Source organism: Octopus sinensis, linkage group LG3 (genome assembly GCF_006345805.1).
Source record: "Octopus sinensis linkage group LG3, ASM634580v1, whole genome shotgun sequence".
Classification (NCBI taxonomy): Eukaryota; Metazoa; Mollusca; class Cephalopoda; order Octopoda; family Octopodidae; genus Octopus; species Octopus sinensis.
This window is the reverse complement of record NC_042999.1, coordinates 129,285,803-129,304,512: the sequence shown is the minus strand read 5'-3', so window position 1 is coordinate 129,304,512 and position 18,710 is coordinate 129,285,803. Positions and strand designations below refer to the sequence as shown.

Here is an 18,710-nt window from a genome sequence, read left to right as displayed (position 1 = left end):
TACAACAGTCTTCTTTCAGTTTCCCTGTACGAAATCCACTCACAAGGCTTTGGTTGACCTGAGGCTATAATATACATATATATATATATATGGCTCACCAGCCCTCAATCACACAGTCCAGCCCATGCCAGCATGGAAAGCGGATGTTAAACGACAATGATGAGGATATATATATACGAAATCTGTTGTGTAGTTCTCGAGATTTAGTGATGCACACATACAGACACACACAGACAGTTACACATTCTCAGCTTTATATATATAGATGATTGGCTGTACCTGATTTTTGAACACCCCCTTGTGTCACAGCTTTATGATGTTTCTCTACCCTTACTTTAAGGGGGTGGCATGTTTCACCTTTGTATAGCTTACCACAACTGCATGGGATAGAGTACATGCAGTTTTTGGTCATATTCTCTTCTATGGGTGGTTTTACTCGGAGAAGATATTTGCAAAGTGTTGTATTCTGAATACTGTCCAGATGTCATATGGACTGTGTATCTTTTGTATCTTTTCCTAGCGGCCTTTGAAATAAGGTAGACAGACTGTGCTCAGTTTATGGGTTTTGGGGTAGTTGTTGCATAGCAGATTGTTTCTTAGCCTGATCATTTCTTCTTGGTGTGTATCAGGATCGCTACTTATAGACTTTGCTCAATGTTTTAGGCACTGAGCAGTCCCTCTCTTTATACTGTATGGATGGTGGGAATATGACCAAAAAAAACTGTGTTGCCCCTTTAATGTAAGGATAGAGGAACATCATAAAGCTGTGACACAAATGGATGCTGAAAAATCTGGTATAGCCAACCGATCATGTTTGGAAAAAAGGAGACCACCTCGTATCATGAGTTTAAGTTAAAATAATCGACAGAGATCACCACTGGAAAATTCGAAAATTAAAAAAGGATGCACATATGCTAGGACACAATAACATCCTAAGCAGGCCTAGTGCAGATATGAATGTAATATGAGAACCAGTATTAAGTAAAGATAGAATACTAGGTTTATAAGTTCTAAAAGTCACTCTGTAATTACTACTCACCCTCGAATACTAAGTTCAATCACAGGCAGGGACTTGAAAAATAATGTCAACAGAAAAATCACATCAACAACGTACCTTAGGAATGAGAACAGTGTACCCCATTTGTCAAATAAAGGGTTGGGTTCAAAATTCCACCAGAACACCTACTGAATGCTGGAGCGTACATCAGCCAAAATGTTGTGATAACAACAAACAAGATGAGGACATTTATCCATCCATTGTAGATAATGTACATAATTCCTCATCTCAAAAATATAGAATAATATTGAGCTGTTTTGTTTGAGAGAGGATAGTTTTGTAATTATAACCTCAGTAATGTCATTAATTATTGCAAACCATTTTTTATGTTGACTTTTATATACATGATGGGCCAAAAGTCACACACTAAGATTAATATATGTTGCACATTTCAAAAGCAACACTTCATATTTAATTACAAAGTAAAACAATTATGATGAATACACACATACTTATATATGATGAACTAAATGAATAATAAAAATAATAATAACGTAGTATATATAAAATGTCAAATGTTTTGGTATGTGACTTTTGGCCCACCCTGTATATGAATTGGCATAAATAATTCTATAGCTAAACACTCTTTCTATTACTGAAATGGTGAGATGACACATTTTCAACTTGCTTAATATAGAGAATTGAATAAAATGTGCATTGCCTAAAGGCACAGAAAAATTCACTGATGACTATAGTGAATTTTTAAATTAATTGTCAGTAATCAAGCAACGTCATTTTTTAACTAATTAACATTTTACACTAATTTACCTCTACTGATCATGATGGATTCTGAATATTAAAATATTTACATGAATTGGTTGAAAATCCTCATATTGAGTAACCTGACTTGTTGAGTCACCTTTTCTTTTTTGTTTTTTGTCATTTTGTTAATTTTCTTAATATGTAATGTAAGAATTGTCCTCATTTCCATGTACATCTTTATATATAAAAGTGAAGTTGTGTGTCTGTCTCCTACGATTTAGATTCCTAACTACTCCCACATTTTGCGGTGCAGTGTAACCAAAAGCGGGTATCTTATAGTCGTGATTCATATCGAGCCCTTCTGGGTATTAGCGTGCGTCTACGATGAGTCTACTATTTAAAAAAAAATTACCATAATTTTTTCCCATTTTTAATGCATTTTTTTGCTATTATATAAGGAAAGTAACTCTCTAAAAATGTATTATTAAATCTCAGAATGTAAAAAGCTACAGTAACACCCCCCCCCTTTGTGGTTAGCTATATTGAGATGGCTATTATACTTTACATCTCTAAAAATGCTTATATAGTTATTTCCCTTACAAGCCCGAGCAACGCCGGGCGATACTGCTAGTTGACTATAATAAAAAGATTTGTAAATAACTCCACCTTTTGAATATATTCATATATAGCTAATAAACTTTAACCATTTAGCATTTAAAATAGCTATACCTAGCCTGAATATTCTACCTGTTTTATGTTCAAACCTACCAATCACATCATAAAAATCGTAAAGCTACAAGACAATGCATGGTTAATTCAAAACAATAAATATTTTACAGAATAATCTGAATGCTAAAGGGTTTAAGTTTTGTGACATTTTCATTTAATGTTTCCATTTTTATGTGATTTGTTCTGACACTCAGGTAACCCAAGACGTCATGTTGCAGCACTGGTCGCTGTTAGTAAAAATCCATGTCAAGGAGAACCTTCTCTACAGAACTCGATTGAAATGGCAGCACAAACACTAAAGTAAATCTAAAATATTTTAATGACTCTATTTAAAATAGTGTTCACAATTATCAAGAGAGTAAATTTCTTTTAACCATTTAGCATTTAAACTTTTCATGTCCAGCCCTAATAAACATTCTACCTGCTTTATGTTCAAACAGGCTACTCTGGCCTCTCACATCTACCTTACTATCATCATCATCATCATCGTTTAGCGTCCGCTTTCCATGCTAGCATGGGTTGGACGGTTCAACTGGGGTCTGGGAAGCCAGAAGGCTGCACCAGGCCCAGTCTGATCTGGCAATGTTTCTACGGCTGGATGCCCTTCCTAACGTCAACCACTCCGTGAGTGTAGTGGGTGCTTTTTACGTGCCACCGGCACAGGTGCCAGACGAGGCTGGCAAACGGCCATGATTGGATGGTACTTTTTACGTGCCACCGGCATGGGGTCCAGTCGAGGCTGGCAACGGCCACGATCTGATGGTGCTTTTTACATGCCACCGACACGAGGCCAGTCGGGGCAGCGCTGGCAACGGCCACGTTCGAATGGTTCTCTTACGTACCACTGGCACTGGTATCACGGCTGCAATTTCCATTGGTGTTGATTGATTTTGATGTCATTCTAAAAATAAACAATTGCATCCTTAAAATCTCAGAGTTGTGAGATAATGCATGGTTGATTTAAAACAACCTGAATAAGCATGACCTCTGACAGTAATCTAAATTGCCAAAGGGTTAAATATCAATTGGTTATCATATTTAAATTCTAATTTTTACCAACTCGTTTACATTACATGCATATATATATATATATAAGCTTGTATTGTTTTGAATATGTATTCTACACAAGTAATCAGTCCTGAATTGTGATATTTGTTTTCAATTGGATGGATAGAAGCAAATTAAATCCTTTACACACTGCAATGCTTATGGTAGGATTTGAACTTGTAACTTAACCTAACAGTTCAATGGCAGTTACCCATACTTGTGAAAGGTATACTATCTGGTTCAGTTAGTCTAATTGAAAATACTTAAAAGGCAATCTTTATATCCAACTTAACATGGATATTTTTTAGAATGCTCAATACTGCTGTATTCACCATAAGAGGACCTCTCATATGGATGCAAGGTGTGTAAGTTGATTATAGATATTGGTCTCAAATTTTGGCACAAGGCTAGCAATTTGTGGGGAGGGAGTAAGTCAACTGACATTTTATCGACCCTGAAAGGATGAAAGGCAAAGCTGACTCCAGTAGCATTTGAACTCAGAACATAAAGACAGACGAAATGCTGCTAAGCATTTTACTGGTGTTCTAACAGTACTGCCAGTTTGCCACTTTAAGTTGGATATAAATGTTGCTTTTTGGTATAAATACTGCTTCTTATCATCATCATCGTTTAATGTCTGCTTTCCATGCTAGCATGGGTTGGACGATTTGACTGAGGACTGGTGAACCAGAGGGCTGCACCAGGCTCCAATCTGATCTGGCAGAGTTTCTACAGCTGGATGCCCTTCCTAACGCCAACCACTCCAAGAGTGTAGCGGGTGCTTTTACATGCCACCAGCATGAGGGCCTGTCAGGCAATACTGGCAACGGACACGTTCAAATGGTGTTTTTTACATGCTACCTGCACAAGAGCCAGTCCAGCAGCACTGGCAATGACCTCGCTCGAATGTTTTTTCACGTGCCAGTCAGCATATATATATATATATATATATATATATATATATATATATATATATTATATATATATATATGTATTAGTATAACTCAATTTCATTGGGACTACTTGGGCTACATTTTAAAGATGGGGAATTTTGCCCTAAAGGCCACGCTTTTCAATTGAGCAAACTCAGTGTTGCCATGCAAACTCCCTAGCACTTTTAACATAGGTGTGCAAATTTTCAGGTCAATCTGACCACATTTACTAACACTTTTGCCTGCACAACTGCTTGTGAGACAATGTCCGCCCTTTTCGCAAGTATACATTAGATATATGCATAAAACTTGTTTGTGTTTTTATGGCTTACTAAAGTTAGGAAGTAGTTAATATCTCTTCTTATTTTTCTTTTTCAGACAGATGCCTAGTCATGCCAGTAGAGAAATTCTTATCATTTTTGGTAGTTTAACCACATGTGATCCTGGAGACATTCTTAATACAATAAAAGTATGTTCATATTCATTTTACTTTTAGTAAAATTCTAATTCTGTAATACTTTGGTAGAATGCAATCCTCTCTCTCATTCTCCTTAGAAACTCTTGCAACCTCTACTTACCCACACTGTTCTCTCCTGAGAATCACTTTGATATAGTGATTAATTTATTGGTTATTATGTTGAGCAAATGTACTAGGTTCAATTTCAGGCAAGGTTTACTTTGCTCATTTATTCTTTGTATGTAAAATTTGACAGTTTAAATATACACTTGCTATATTGGCTCAATCATACTGTTTGTGAAGGATTCTGGTAACAAATAGAAAAATTAGGAAAATGTTTTCAAAATAGGACCATTTTCTACTGAATTATCTTAACACATTGAATTATTCAAATTTAAGAAATCAATTTGGTAAAGAAAATATTGCCAATTTTTCTCTTGTTTTTGAATTTTTTTTTCAATCAAACTTTGAACCTTTCAATTTAAATAATGTTTGTTAGTTCCAACTTAACTCTGGAACTTTGTGATCTGTAAAATTGTAGCACCTATAAGAGTATTTGATGGAAGCTAAGTCCTGACATTTTATAATGAATACATGAAGAAGCGTCCAACAAATACTGTAGCACTTATAGAAAATTGGGAAATAATCTAATTAAAATGGTGTGTAAATAAAAAGAGAAAAGTTGAGGTTAATTGTTGAATGAGTTTAAATATTTTAGAATAAGAATTATTCTTAGAAGGATAAAAAAAAATGTTTATTTCTAAATTTTCTGTTGATATTTATTGCAGACAGTTAAAGAAAGTTCTATCAGGTGTTCTGTGATTGGATTATCAGCTGAAGTGAGAGTTTGCAGAAAGCTTACTGCAGAAACAAAAGGTAAATCTTGCCAGTAAAAAATAAGCTGAATATACAACTTGGCTAAAAGATATAGTTTATTTGGCAATGGTTGATACAAATATTTATATAATTACTTGAATTTATCATCCATTTCATACATCGTATCACATGGCTAAAAATTAAAATAAAATTATAATCTAGATACATTTACCTGCTGGTAGTTCTATTTTTCATGAAAAACTTTGCATTATTACTATCTTTTATAAATTACAACATACATTAGCAAGATAGTAATATTTCTAAGCTGGAAAAGCCATCCTAAAAACTATATACATGGTAGTAAAACGACACAATTTATCATCAACTTAAATGATTTGAACAGATATTATCACAATCTAGAAAAACAAAAAATTCAGGATCAACAATTCTGTCTCTGTCTTAACTATCTCAAAATTCATGTGACACAAATATTTTTCCATTTAGGAGACTATCGAATTATCTTGGATGAATCTCATTTTAAGGACTTATTAAATGGACATGTTATACCTCCTCCTGCATCAGTAAGTAATCAAGACATTCATGTACAACTTTTATGTTCCTATTTCATAGAGACACAATGATTCCCTTCTATTACATATTCATTTAGATTCAGTTATAAATTGTGGCATTTACTAATGTTCTATTATTCTTTGATTATTTAGCGGAATTTAAAATGCTTCAAGCTATTTTCCCACATTCTTAACCATCACTTTCTTCAATGATTTAATATCACTACAGTCTATGCTTAATATTACAGTAGTATATTGTTATTTTGTTATTTTGTTTTTTAGTGGATCTTTATCCATCAGAAAAAAGAAAATATTGTAGGGAATACAATATACTTACATAATTACCTAAGAAAGTATTTGATTGTATATCGATTTCAATTTTTGGGGAGGGGATAAGTTGATTACTTTGACTCCCATGCTCAAATGGTACTTATTTTATTAACCCTGAAAGGATGAAAGGTAAAGTCAACCTCAGTGGAATTTGAACTCAGAACACGAAGACAGATGAAATACTGCTAAGCATTTTGCCCAGCATGTTAATGATTCTGCCAGCTCGTTGCCTTTATTTGATTGTATATTAATTACTAAATAATAAACTAGGTACAGGCAACCTTTTTTTGAGAATCAGGCTACAAGAAACATGGATCATCATCAGGCAGGCGAGACTGCTAAAAAAATTAAAATTAATTTTTCATTTAGGCAAGCCATTCAGAAATCCCACCAGCTGTAGTTTGCCCATGAATATAAATAATAACCATTTATTTTTTTCAATAGATTACCATGCCATATATTTCCTTTCATCTTCTAATCTTTTGTGTTTATATTTTTTCAGGGAAACACTGAATCCTCTCTCATCAGAATGGGTAAAACGTTTTATACTTTTTCTCCTTATTTTGTTGATTCCTCTCAAATTTTAACTCTCTGCCTCCATGCATCATATATGATACACATACCCAATTTTTTCTCAACCACTAGAGTAACTTCAGGTTTATATTACTCAGAATGTATGAGACAAAGGCTAATTAAAAGTCTGGAAACAAGCATAGACGGTTAGGGCAAACCTATGAGAATGCCTTGGACTGACAAAGGGTTGATAAGATTTCTCTTTTTTTTCAACCCTAAGAATTTTGGCTCAAAATTCTAATTTAGACCTACCTGTATTCATTAAGTTGATCTAGTCCATGATCAATCAGGTGCACATGATATGCATTATTACTGTATTTGAGATCCTTATTCTCAAGTTTGCTAAGTATTCATAGTAAACTTTCAACATGTTGCCAAATAAAAGATATATCTTGTAAATGTGTATTCCCTTTTTATAATAATATTTTCTGTACTAAGTAAACAGGAAACTTAACTAAAATGTGGATGTATTGAAGTATTGTTATTGCAACACCCACTTTAACAGTTGTTTGTCATGATAGTTCTGCTTTATTTGATGTATGATTATTGCTATGCCTGTTTTTTTCTAATAAACTATTTCCTCATATTGGTTATGTTACTGACACAATGTTTTGAGTGATATTCTCTGTAATACTCTTCAGCTGATTTTCCTGATGAGTCAGCAATTGAACCTGGAACCCTTATTTTACCACCTGAGTTTAAGCACTAACTTACCTATTATCCCAGATCTGCCGAATGTTGACCCAACAGAGGGACCAGCTATCCGAGTTGATAGTTCCGTGGTAGCTAAGGCAATTAGAAGCATGAAGACAGGGAAAGCCCCAGGCCCATCAGGAATTACTGCAGAGATGCTCAAAATATCTGGTAGTGTCGGCTATAGCATAGTCACCCGTATAGTTAACCAGGTGATACACGAAGGAGTCATACCCAATGACTGGTGTAGCAGCATAATAGTCAACTGCTACAAAGGTAAAGGTGACGCCCTAGATACAAATAACTACAGGGGCATCAAGCTGTTGGACCAGGTAATGAAGGTTACGGAGAGGGTTATAGCCCAATTAATTAGAGAGAGAGTTAGCTTAGATGATATGCAGTTTGGGTTCGTGCCAGGGAAAAGTACTACTGATGCTATATTCCTGGTAAGGCAGCTGCAGGAGAAATACCTAGCCAAAGATAAGCCCCTGTACCTGGCTTTTGTTGACATGGAGAAAGCCTTCGACAGGGTCCCCCGATCCCTTATCTGGTGGGCAATGAGGAAACTAGGGATAGATGAATGGTTAGTGAGAGCTGTGCGGGCCATGTATAGGGACGCTGCTAGTAGGGTGAGGGTTGGAAATGAGTACAGTGAAGAATTCCGGGTAGAGGTAGGGGTCCACCAAGGCTCAGTACTCAGCCCCCTCCTATTTATCATAGTCCTCCAGGCAATAACGGAGGAATTCAAGACAGGATGCCCTTGGGAGCTCCTCTATGCTGATGACCTTGCTCTAATTGCTGAGTCGCTATCAGAACTGGAGGAGAAGTTTCAGGTGTGGAAACAAGGATTAGAATCGAAGGGCCTCAGAGTCAATCTAGCTAAAACCAAAGTCGTAATCAGTAGGAAGGTAGACAAATCACAAACGCCTTCAGGTAGATGGCCCTGCTCGATCTGTAGAAAAGGTGTAGGTAGAAACTCTATAAGATGCACCAAGTGTAAGCTATGGACACATAAGAGGTGCAGCAATGTCAAAGGAAGGCTAACTAGGAAGATGGTTTTTGTATGTGGCAGATGCTCAGGAACAATAAACACTGAAAATGCTCTGAGACCAACTTCCGTCACTTTCCAGGGAGAAAAACTAGAAATAGTTGATAGTTTCCGTTACCTAGGTGACCAAGTCAGCAGCGGGGGCGGGTGTGCTGAAAGTGTAACTGCTAGAGTAAGAATAGCTTGGGCAAAGTTCAGAGAGCTCTTACCTCTGCTGGTGACAAAAGGCCTCTCGCACAGAGTGAAAGGCAGACTGTATGATGCGTGTGTAGGAACAGCCATGCTACATGGCAGTGAAACATGGGCCGTGACTGCTGAGGATATGCGTAAGCTCGCAAGAAATGAAGCCAGTATGCTCCGATGGATGTGTAATGTCGGTACTCACACTCGGCAGAGTGTAAGTACCTTGAGAGAAAAGCTGGACCTAAGAAGCATCAGTTGTGGTGTGCAAGAGAGACGTTTGCGCTGGTATGGTCATATGGCGAGAATGGATGAAGATAGTTGTGTGAAAAAGTGCCACACCCTAGCGATTGAGGGAACCTGTGGAAGAGGCAGACCCAGGAAAACCTGGGACGAGGTGGTGAAGCACGACCTTCGAACTTTAGGTCTCACTGAGGAAATGACTAGAGACCGAGACCTCTGGAAGTGTGCTGTGCGCGAGAAGACCCGGCAGGACAAGTGAGTCCATAACCCGTGGCCTTCTACATGGGATAGAGCCAGCCTACGTATGCATACCTTCCCTTCTTGGGACACAAAACTCTACTTGTGAAGACGTGTTGAGGCAAGTGAGGATCAGAATCGAAATCGACCAATGAAAATTGCGGATGTGTTACCAGTGCCGGTGGCATGTCGAAACTCTACTTGTGAAGACCCGTTGAGGCAAGTGAGGATTAGAATCGAAATCGATCAATGGAAATTGCAGATGTGTTACCAGTGCCGGTGGCATGTAAGAGAACTTTCCGTTTCGCGACCGTTGCCAGCACCGCCCCGTTTCGTGTCCGTTGCCAGCCTCGCCTGGCCCTCGTGCCGGTGGCACATAAAAAGCACCATCCATTCGTGGCCGTTTGCCAGCTCTGTCTGGCACCAGTGCGGGTGGCACGTAAAAAGCACCCACTACACTCACGGAGTGGTTGGCATTAGGAAGGGCATCCAGCCGTTGAAACACTGCCAGATTTGACTGGGCCTGATGAAGCCTTCTGGCTTCACAGACCCCAGTAGAACCGTCCAACCCATGCTAGCATGGAAAACGGACGCTAAACGATGATGATGATGATGATGATGAAAATGAAGACTTTTTTCTCACAAAGCTAATAGCTGTACATGATTACATAAACTATTATTTATATATTGTAAAAAGTAAACACAATTTTGTATCATTAAGATTGTACAGTTATATTGTATTATTCTATAGGTTTCCCACATCATCAACAGTCTATGGACAAAGATAAAGAAGACAGACCGTCAATGTGTATGTGGTAAGTAAACAGTGTATTTAGCTTGTTTGTTTCAGTATACCTTAAGTTTACATTTCTATTCGCTATTTACAACACTTCTTAATCTTGAGTCATCAAGAGAGCTTTTATATTATGGCTCTACCTGCTGGAAATAACCAGGTCTTCACACCAGGCTCTGTGGTCTTAAAAGAATGACAGCATGTTGGATAATGTAGTCCTAAATATTATCTCTGGCAAAAATCAATGGGGGTCATAGCTGCAACACGAACTGGTATGGTTAGGGTCTGCATCAGGTTCCATAGTCTGTTTTGGCTTGGTTTCTATGGCTGGATGCCCTTCCTAATGTCAACCACTCTACAGAGTGTACTGTGTGCTTTTTACATGGCACCAGCACCTATACCCACACTTTTTATGTGGCACCTTGATTTTAGGATTTTAATTCTGTTGTGGACAGGTCTTCTCAAGTACAGTAATGTGTCACATACCTCAGTTCTCTGTCATCTCCATGAGGTTCAACATTTGAGATCAGCCTTCAAAATTTGTCCCATGTCTTCTTGGGTACACAAACGTAAATTAGATGGTGGATCCATTTTAATAACTGAGAAACCCCATTCTGTTGAAATTCTTGCTACACTCGTGTATTCAGTATATTTATATAAATTTTACTATTTAATGCAAGGTTTGATTGATAAGACAACCCAGAGATGATGATGATGAGTGCACTACTTGAGTTTATATGAGGGTAGGGTATACCGCTATTTAGGAAGTTGCAGGAATTAGGAGCAGTAGTAATAACAAAAGTGGCAAGAAGTACCACTAGACATTAGGCCAAGAATTATATTGTGTTATTAATTAAGAGCTTGTTTAGGGATACTGGTTAGAATGTGTGTTGAAACCCATTCCAGATATGTAAACATTTACCAACTACACAAAGTGTGTTCTTACAAACTTGAGTTAATTCTTTTCCTTTGTTTTAATCTCGATAGTGCTGATGGCAGTACCATGTCCATTATTTTCACAACATAATTTGCGAACAAATCCACATTTTTGCTGGTGTCACATGAAAAGCATTTGGTCCACTCTGTAAGGTGGGTCAGCATTACGAAGGGCATCCAGCCATAAAAATCATGCCAAAACAAACAGTAAAACCTGGTGCAGTCTTCTGGTTAGCCAGCTCCCGTCAGACCATCCAACCCATGCCTGCTTGGAAAACGGACGTTAAATGATGATGTCTTAGTCACATCTTTGATCTGATATCGTTATCTCACAAAACATTCTAGACATAAAATCTATTAATCCTTCTCTACAGACTTTAAGAGTTTCATAGCCATCAACTTTTAAATACATTTATTTTCTTTCATTAATTTTATTTTTGGTATGATTTTGTCTGAGAAACAAAGAGAATACCTATAACACCTTTCCAAAGTCTCCAAGAGTGAACCAAAGATATGACCTGAATGCTTACAACAGTGTATGCTCTTCTTAAATCAGCCTAGAGCCAGATAGTGGTGTTAAATTGAGCAACAAATTTATTCCTGAATTACTGCTTGTCTTCATTGAATTGCTATATGGCTCTTAAGAATTAAATTTCAAGAATCAGCTGAAAAAGTGAGATAGAAAACACGAACATTACAATTTTAATTCTTTACTGCATAAGGTATAATACTACTAGTACATTAAATACTTTTCTGTATGAATTCTGTTGTTGAACACATGTCAGCCCTGATTCAGCAGATACATGATCAAAGACATTCCAATTATTTTCATTATTCCTTATTTTTTAATTAATTTATTTTTTAAGGCAGTATTACTCTAGAAGTATTACTCTAATTTGTTCTTTCTTTAAGGTGATAGGATATAATCTGTGGGAGATATGGCTTCTTTTTGGAACTGGTTAAGTGACTGTGTAAATAGATTTGATATTAGCTTGATATAGATTGTTAATATATGTGAATTATTTGATATTTCTTTTCTTCCTTTAGCCACCTTGATGATAAAGCATCTCAAAACTTCAGTAGTGGTGGTTATTTTTGTCCACAGTGCAGAAGTAAATATTGTGAACTTCCTGTTGAATGCAAAGCTTGTGGTCAGTATAATTTAGATTTTTACTAAAATCGTGAAATTTTCTCTCAGAATTCTGAATCAAATTAAATGCTAATTAACAATGCACGTATTCCTATTATTGTCCTGACATCCCAAATTAAAATTTTATCTGAGATGAATGATTTTTTTCTAATCATGAAATTCAGGAAATTTTTGAAATCCAAGTAATTTCTGAAAAACAGAAAAAATGTTAATAGTTGCGATGATGATGATCTTCATATAATTTGAATTTTTTGTTTCTTTCAAAGTGCCAAGTGAAAACTTAATTCAGACCAAGTGAAAATTGATACTCATTAGTTTTTACAATGACATATTATAATCATAATCATATGTTTCTTTAATGTAATTAGGATATCACCATATATTAAGGTATTTTTTTAACATATATATTTTCAGCTTTAACATTAGTGTCAGCCCCTCATTTGGCTCGTTCATACCATCACTTATTTCCACTTGCTAATTTTAAGGAAGTAGTAGCAACAGAAGCTGTCAGTGATAAACCTCAGTAAGTTTATTATTATTATTATTATTATTATCATCTCTTTATCACAGGTTTTCTTGGAGCTCCTCAAGTCTTGCATGCATAGTGGGCTTACTACCTACAGTCTACAGTACCATGCTATTTGTTTTTTTCAGCTATCTAATACTTTCCTGATAATTCTGGCTGTGCCAAGGAGGCAAGCCTTTTGTAACAGTTCTACTGGGCACTCTATTCCAATTTCCTTTATATTCCTCTTGGTGTCTTCTAATACTGTTCCCAAGGACCCAACAATAAATCGCACTGTTATTATTATTATTATTATCATTAAAGCAGCCAGCTGGCAGAATCATTAGCATGGCAGGTGAAATGCTTAGCTGCATTTCATCCGTCTTCACATTCTGAGTTCAAATTCTGCTGGGGTCAGCTTTGCACCTCATCCTTTTGGGACCGATAAAATGTACTGAGGTCAATCTAATCAACTTCCCCTTGCCAAAATTTGAACCATTATTACTATCATTAGCTCTAAAGTGTACATGTGTGTTCTTTTGCTCTGAAGCTAAGATATTTATAGCATTAACAAATGAAATTCTCTTTTGAGTACTTGATAAAAAGGATTATATTGCTCTGACAAAAGCTTACTATCAAAATGATAGTTTATTTTTATAGATCTTTTCATATTTAAGTGCACGACTTGTTCACTTTCAATATGGCCACCAATTATAAATACACACAAAATAGGACAAAACCTTGCAACTGCTAACAAGGAAAACACACAAACAACAAAATACATGAATGAAAAAAGGAAGTAAAAAAAGGGAACAATTAATTGATAAAGATATTTTAAATAGTCTAAAAGGAAGTTTTGAAGATAGCAATAGTAACAATAATGACTGTTCTGACATTTGATATTAAATTGTCCATACAGTATCTGTCTTAAATGAGAAACAGAACAAACAAATGCTTTAGACTTAAGACTGTTCCAGAGAAGAATACTTGAAAGAATTTTGTATGATTAAACATTGTTTCTTTGTTACATGATTTTTTCCAACAGAGATTGTACTTTAGAAAATATAGCACAGGACTAAATCTACTCTGATGACAGAAATTAAAATTTTGGAAATCTTCTCAATTGAAAATGAAAACAGTTTGCTGCGCTTTGAAAACCAAAGACTCATCCAAAATGCAGGCTGAAATTGTTGGACATGCTTCCACCCATACATTTGTGTCTCAGTACAGGGGACTAAAAAACACTAGAGTGATGATGAGAGACACTGGAATTGATGTATATATGTGGTTGACCATCACTTTATATTGCATTTTAGGCAGGAAGTTTAAAGAGGGTTAAAAAGAGGCAACATCTGGTCAGTGCAGTGTCAAAATGGATTTGTAAGTTCTAATGACTGCCAGTGACCACACAGCCTTACCAGGACTGGCTAGTTGAGGGTGCCAAGACAAGGCATGAGATTAATGATAAAGAGCACAAGGCCTAGCTGCTACATTTGCTGTAGTAAAAATCACTTCAAAGCATCTTGCCCTGAAGAATTTGAAAGATTGGACAAGAAAACAGGGGAACAGCAAGAGCAACAAATACATTTCCAGAGTGTCATCAATCAAAATTCTGGGAATGGCAAAAGAAATTTTTTTATGCCAAATTTTCAAAACAAGCCAACAAATAGCTGCATGAAGTACCACTTCATCATGTGAAGAATAAAAAGATAATGGTTACTGAGGGAAAGTTAATAGCTGTTGAAGAAAGCATTGAAAGTGGGAAAAAATATAAGAGGAAATCTTGAAAAGAACAGGAAAGTCAGCATGAAACAACTGTTACAAAACAACAATGGTGACCTTTCTCCAGAAATAACAAGGAAGATGGAGAGGAAAGTATGATGTATAAACAAGGAGAAAGAAACACAAACGTATATATCTACAACAAGCTTCTTTTCAGTTTCCATCCACCAGATTCATTTACAAAGCTTTGATTGGCATAGGGATATAATAGGAGACATTTGCTCTAGGTGTCATGCAGTGAGACTGAACCTGAAACCATCTGGTTGCAAAGTGAACTTCTTAACCTCACAGCCATGTTCATGGATTAAAATACAGAAAGTTATCTAAATTTCACTATTCACTAACATTTTTTGCACCATATAGAACAGTAATCTCCCTGTGTATAGTCTGACATCCACATACCATAACCTGTAAATATCACTTCATAAAGGTACCTCTATGTAGTTAATTTAGTCTGCTCAATATAATTTCCTTTTAAAAGTCTCTCCTATCATGTCTATCAATATCCTTATTATTGTTGGGAGATATTTGCTTCTACTCCTATTGTTGGTATAGATTGAATCATTTCTAAAGGATTTTATCTTTATTTTTACTCACTATCATTTCTCAGCTTTTCTGTAAGTTTTAGTTGTTTCATATCCATTGCCAGCTACTTGCTTTCTTCTTTATATAAACTACTCTTTGGGAATATTTAAGATTTAAAATTCATTTATTACTTTCCATTTACTTTAATATTTGTTTCAGATTTTGCTATGGTTGTCAGATTTCTTTGAAAGAAAAAAATGTGAGTAAACCTGCTTAAATATGTTCGTGTTCTTTTCTCTATTCCATGCTTGCACTCACTAATACTTTTTATCATTAACCTCTTATTAAGAAGCACTGTGTCACTGTTTTTTTTCTTCCACTATCACAACAGCTTCTTTTTATAACTTGCTAATTCTCTGTCATTATCTACTAAACACATTTGCCTCTCCTCTTATCAGTTTCATTTGATCTTACCTTCCAAATCCTTCACAAACACTTTACCTATTTATTCTGTCCCCTTTTTAGCTTATGTTTTCTTGCCACCCACTAATATAAAAAGAATAAAGACACCCACCCTGGTCATGAATGACTATGGGATTGCACCTAGAATGTTACCCACCAAGGTACAAGTCTAGGTATGGTTGTTTTATGGAAGACCAGCAGTCACCCATGCATACGAACCTCCCCTCGCTACACCACTGATGTTATCCAAGGGAAAAGCAAAGACCGATGCAGCTTCGCATCAGTAATGTCATAACTCATTTCTACAGCTGAGTGAACTGGAGTAATGTGAAATAAAGCATCTTGCTCAAGAACACAACACACAGCCTGTCCAAGATTCAAATTCACTACCTCATGATTATGAGCCCAATGCTCTAACCACTGAGCCATACACATTCAACCACTAATATACACCAATTGAAATTGAATAGACAGGCTTAAAGAAGTTTTACTACCCTTCCCTCTGAAACTAACACATTATAAAATTTATAAATTTGTTGGTGGATTTGTTTATTAAAGAAGGTGCTTAATGGCTTGGTAGCATTATTACCATACACTTATCTTACTGATGCTCATTTTATTATTCCACAGAATAAGTCACCTATCACTAACAAATCTAAATTATTCCTAGAAATTCAATAACACTGTTAGAATGTTCATATGTACATACTAGAGCAATTACATATACATTGTGTAAGTGTACATAAATATAGGCTTATTTATTCAAACAGTTCTCTTATACTTGTGTATGCTAACGTAACATACCTCACTCATCGAGCAATTGTGTGAAGACTCTGTTTGGAAACATATAAGTCTGATTACTTCAGTTTGCCTGGGTGACAAGAAATTCCATTCCTACTTTACAAATGAGTGGTTAACAGTGGTGGGGGTCACGTTCAAGCTATAATCTATCAATATACAAATGTTTCAAATGTAAAACTTCACAGGAAAACTAGTCCATTCAAGCTAGCTGAAGAAAATGAATATAAAACTATATATGTGTATATATATATATATCATCATCATCCCTTAATGTCCGTTTTTCATACTGGCATGTGTGGGATGGTCTGATCAGAGCTGCACCAGGTTCCAGTCCGATTTGGCTTGGTTTCTATGGTTGGATGCCTTTCTTAACACCAACCGCTTTACAGTGTATAATGGGTGCTTTTATAGTGGTAGTGACACAAGCTCTTTTATGTGGTACCAGCGCAAGTACTTTTTACATGGCACTGGCACAGGACTCTAGCAGGCTAATCCTCTTCATCAGTGGGAGCAGCCTTAACACTTCTATTATGAAGGACTGGCCTTCTCAAGTACAGCAAGGTGCCAGATATCTCAGTCCTTTATCATCTCCTCAGAAAGGTTCAGTGTCATGAGACCACCCTTCAGTACTTCCATGCTGGTATTTCTGTCATTTCTCTCCCTCTCTCCCCTGACCATCTTCTGTCACATTGTGTTGAGTGAACAAACACATCATTGAGTAGCAAAGACTTTTTAATATTACTAGGTACAAGCAATCTTACTAGTACTAATGCCATGATAAAATACTCCCAGTTCACTCTGTAATGTGGTTGACAAATGAGCAGAAACAGTATCATCTTGAGAGGATCCTTTAGTTTTGTTGGTGATCTGACAAACTTTTTGGTATTGGTGCCATAAGAGAATGTACTCTATAAAATGGTTTCGACAGGAAAGCATAGAAATCAAGCCAAAAATGAAGTATATTTGGACAACACAGTCTTTTGCCTCTTGTGCAAGAGTATTAACTCCAAATAGAGCTAACTTGGACCATAATGATCCATCTAATCCATGCCAGCATGAATAGGGGATGTAAAGTGAGATGAAGGGTGGTGTGTGTGTGTGATTTATGTACACTGTATGATTTACATTATTTTTTGTACCTTTTTAGATATATATTTGTACCAAATGTGACCAGAACTTTTGTATAGATTGTGACTTGTTCGCTCATGAAACCTTACACTGTTGTCCTGGCTGTTCCTCATCACGTTCAACCCAACAGATAGGATTAATGGAATCTTTCACATAATCTATTTCATTGCAAACATCCATATCAGTGAATAAACTGTGAAATCTATTTTTATAATAGTCTCTTCTTGTTATTGTTTTCCATTCTTGCAAGTATTGAAATTTTGGTGGAGCAATCCAAACCATATTCTGTTGTGTCTGGGGAGAGTCATTTTCTTTTTGTGCCTTATAATATAACACACTCACCGGTAAAATTTCCACTTTTTTCTTATTTTTATTTTCCTAAAATTTTCGTTGCGTGTTGCAACCTTTTCAATAGTTTTGAAAACAGAATATGCTTCAACACACGAACTCATATAAAGAATCTTGCAAACCAAATCCGAAAACGAAATCCAAACCATGTTAAATGATTGTAAAAACAGATTATTCATCATTTCATACATAAAGGAAGGAAAATATGCTGTTTCATGTTGCCTCTGTGTGTATAAGAGGGGGTTGTTGAACTACTTTTGCACAGAAGTCCCATAATGTTGTCTAGATGATGTATCTTTTTCTTTTAATTGTTTCTGCCATTGGACTGTAGCCATACTGAGACACCCCTATGAAAGATTTTAGTTAAGCAAATTGACCCCAGCACTTTTTCTTTTTTTTTTTAAGAAGTTTAGTACTATCAGTCTCTTTCACTGAATCACTAAGTTACATGGTTGTAAACAAACCAACACCAGTTGTCGAGTGATGGGAGGGTGACAAACACAAACAAACATATATAAAATATAATTAAGATTTGGTTGAGTTAGGTACTTAAATTGGGGCACCTCGCTGGATCAATCTAATTTACACTACATTTATGAAAAATCTTAATATTTCTCTTATATCTTAAAGTATCACCTTATCAAAATTTTAAATGTAACTTCTAGCC

At 36.0% G+C, this 18,710-nt stretch overlaps 1 protein-coding gene across 2 annotated transcripts in view; it reads left to right on the top strand.

Annotated features, from left to right (window-relative positions):
- LOC115209354 (general transcription factor IIH subunit 2) overlaps positions 1-17,914 on the top strand; it is a 28,338-nt gene extending 10,424 nt beyond the window's left edge. For both annotated transcript variants that reach the window (XM_029777723.2, XM_036501312.1), the window contains 10 exons: positions 2,683-2,788; positions 4,846-4,936; positions 5,713-5,800; positions 6,245-6,321; positions 7,142-7,172; positions 10,365-10,428; positions 12,390-12,493; positions 12,907-13,015; positions 15,524-15,563; positions 17,715-17,914. In XM_029777723.2, the coding sequence (XP_029633583.1) occupies positions 2,683-2,788; positions 4,846-4,936; positions 5,713-5,800; positions 6,245-6,321; positions 7,142-7,172; positions 10,365-10,428; positions 12,390-12,493; positions 12,907-13,015; positions 15,524-15,563; positions 17,715-17,852 (848 nt within the window). In that variant the 3' untranslated portion in view covers positions 17,853-17,914. The remainder of the gene's footprint in view (positions 1-2,682; positions 2,789-4,845; positions 4,937-5,712; positions 5,801-6,244; positions 6,322-7,141; positions 7,173-10,364; positions 10,429-12,389; positions 12,494-12,906; positions 13,016-15,523; positions 15,564-17,714) is intronic.
- The last annotated feature ends 796 nt before the right edge of the window (positions 17,915-18,710 follow it).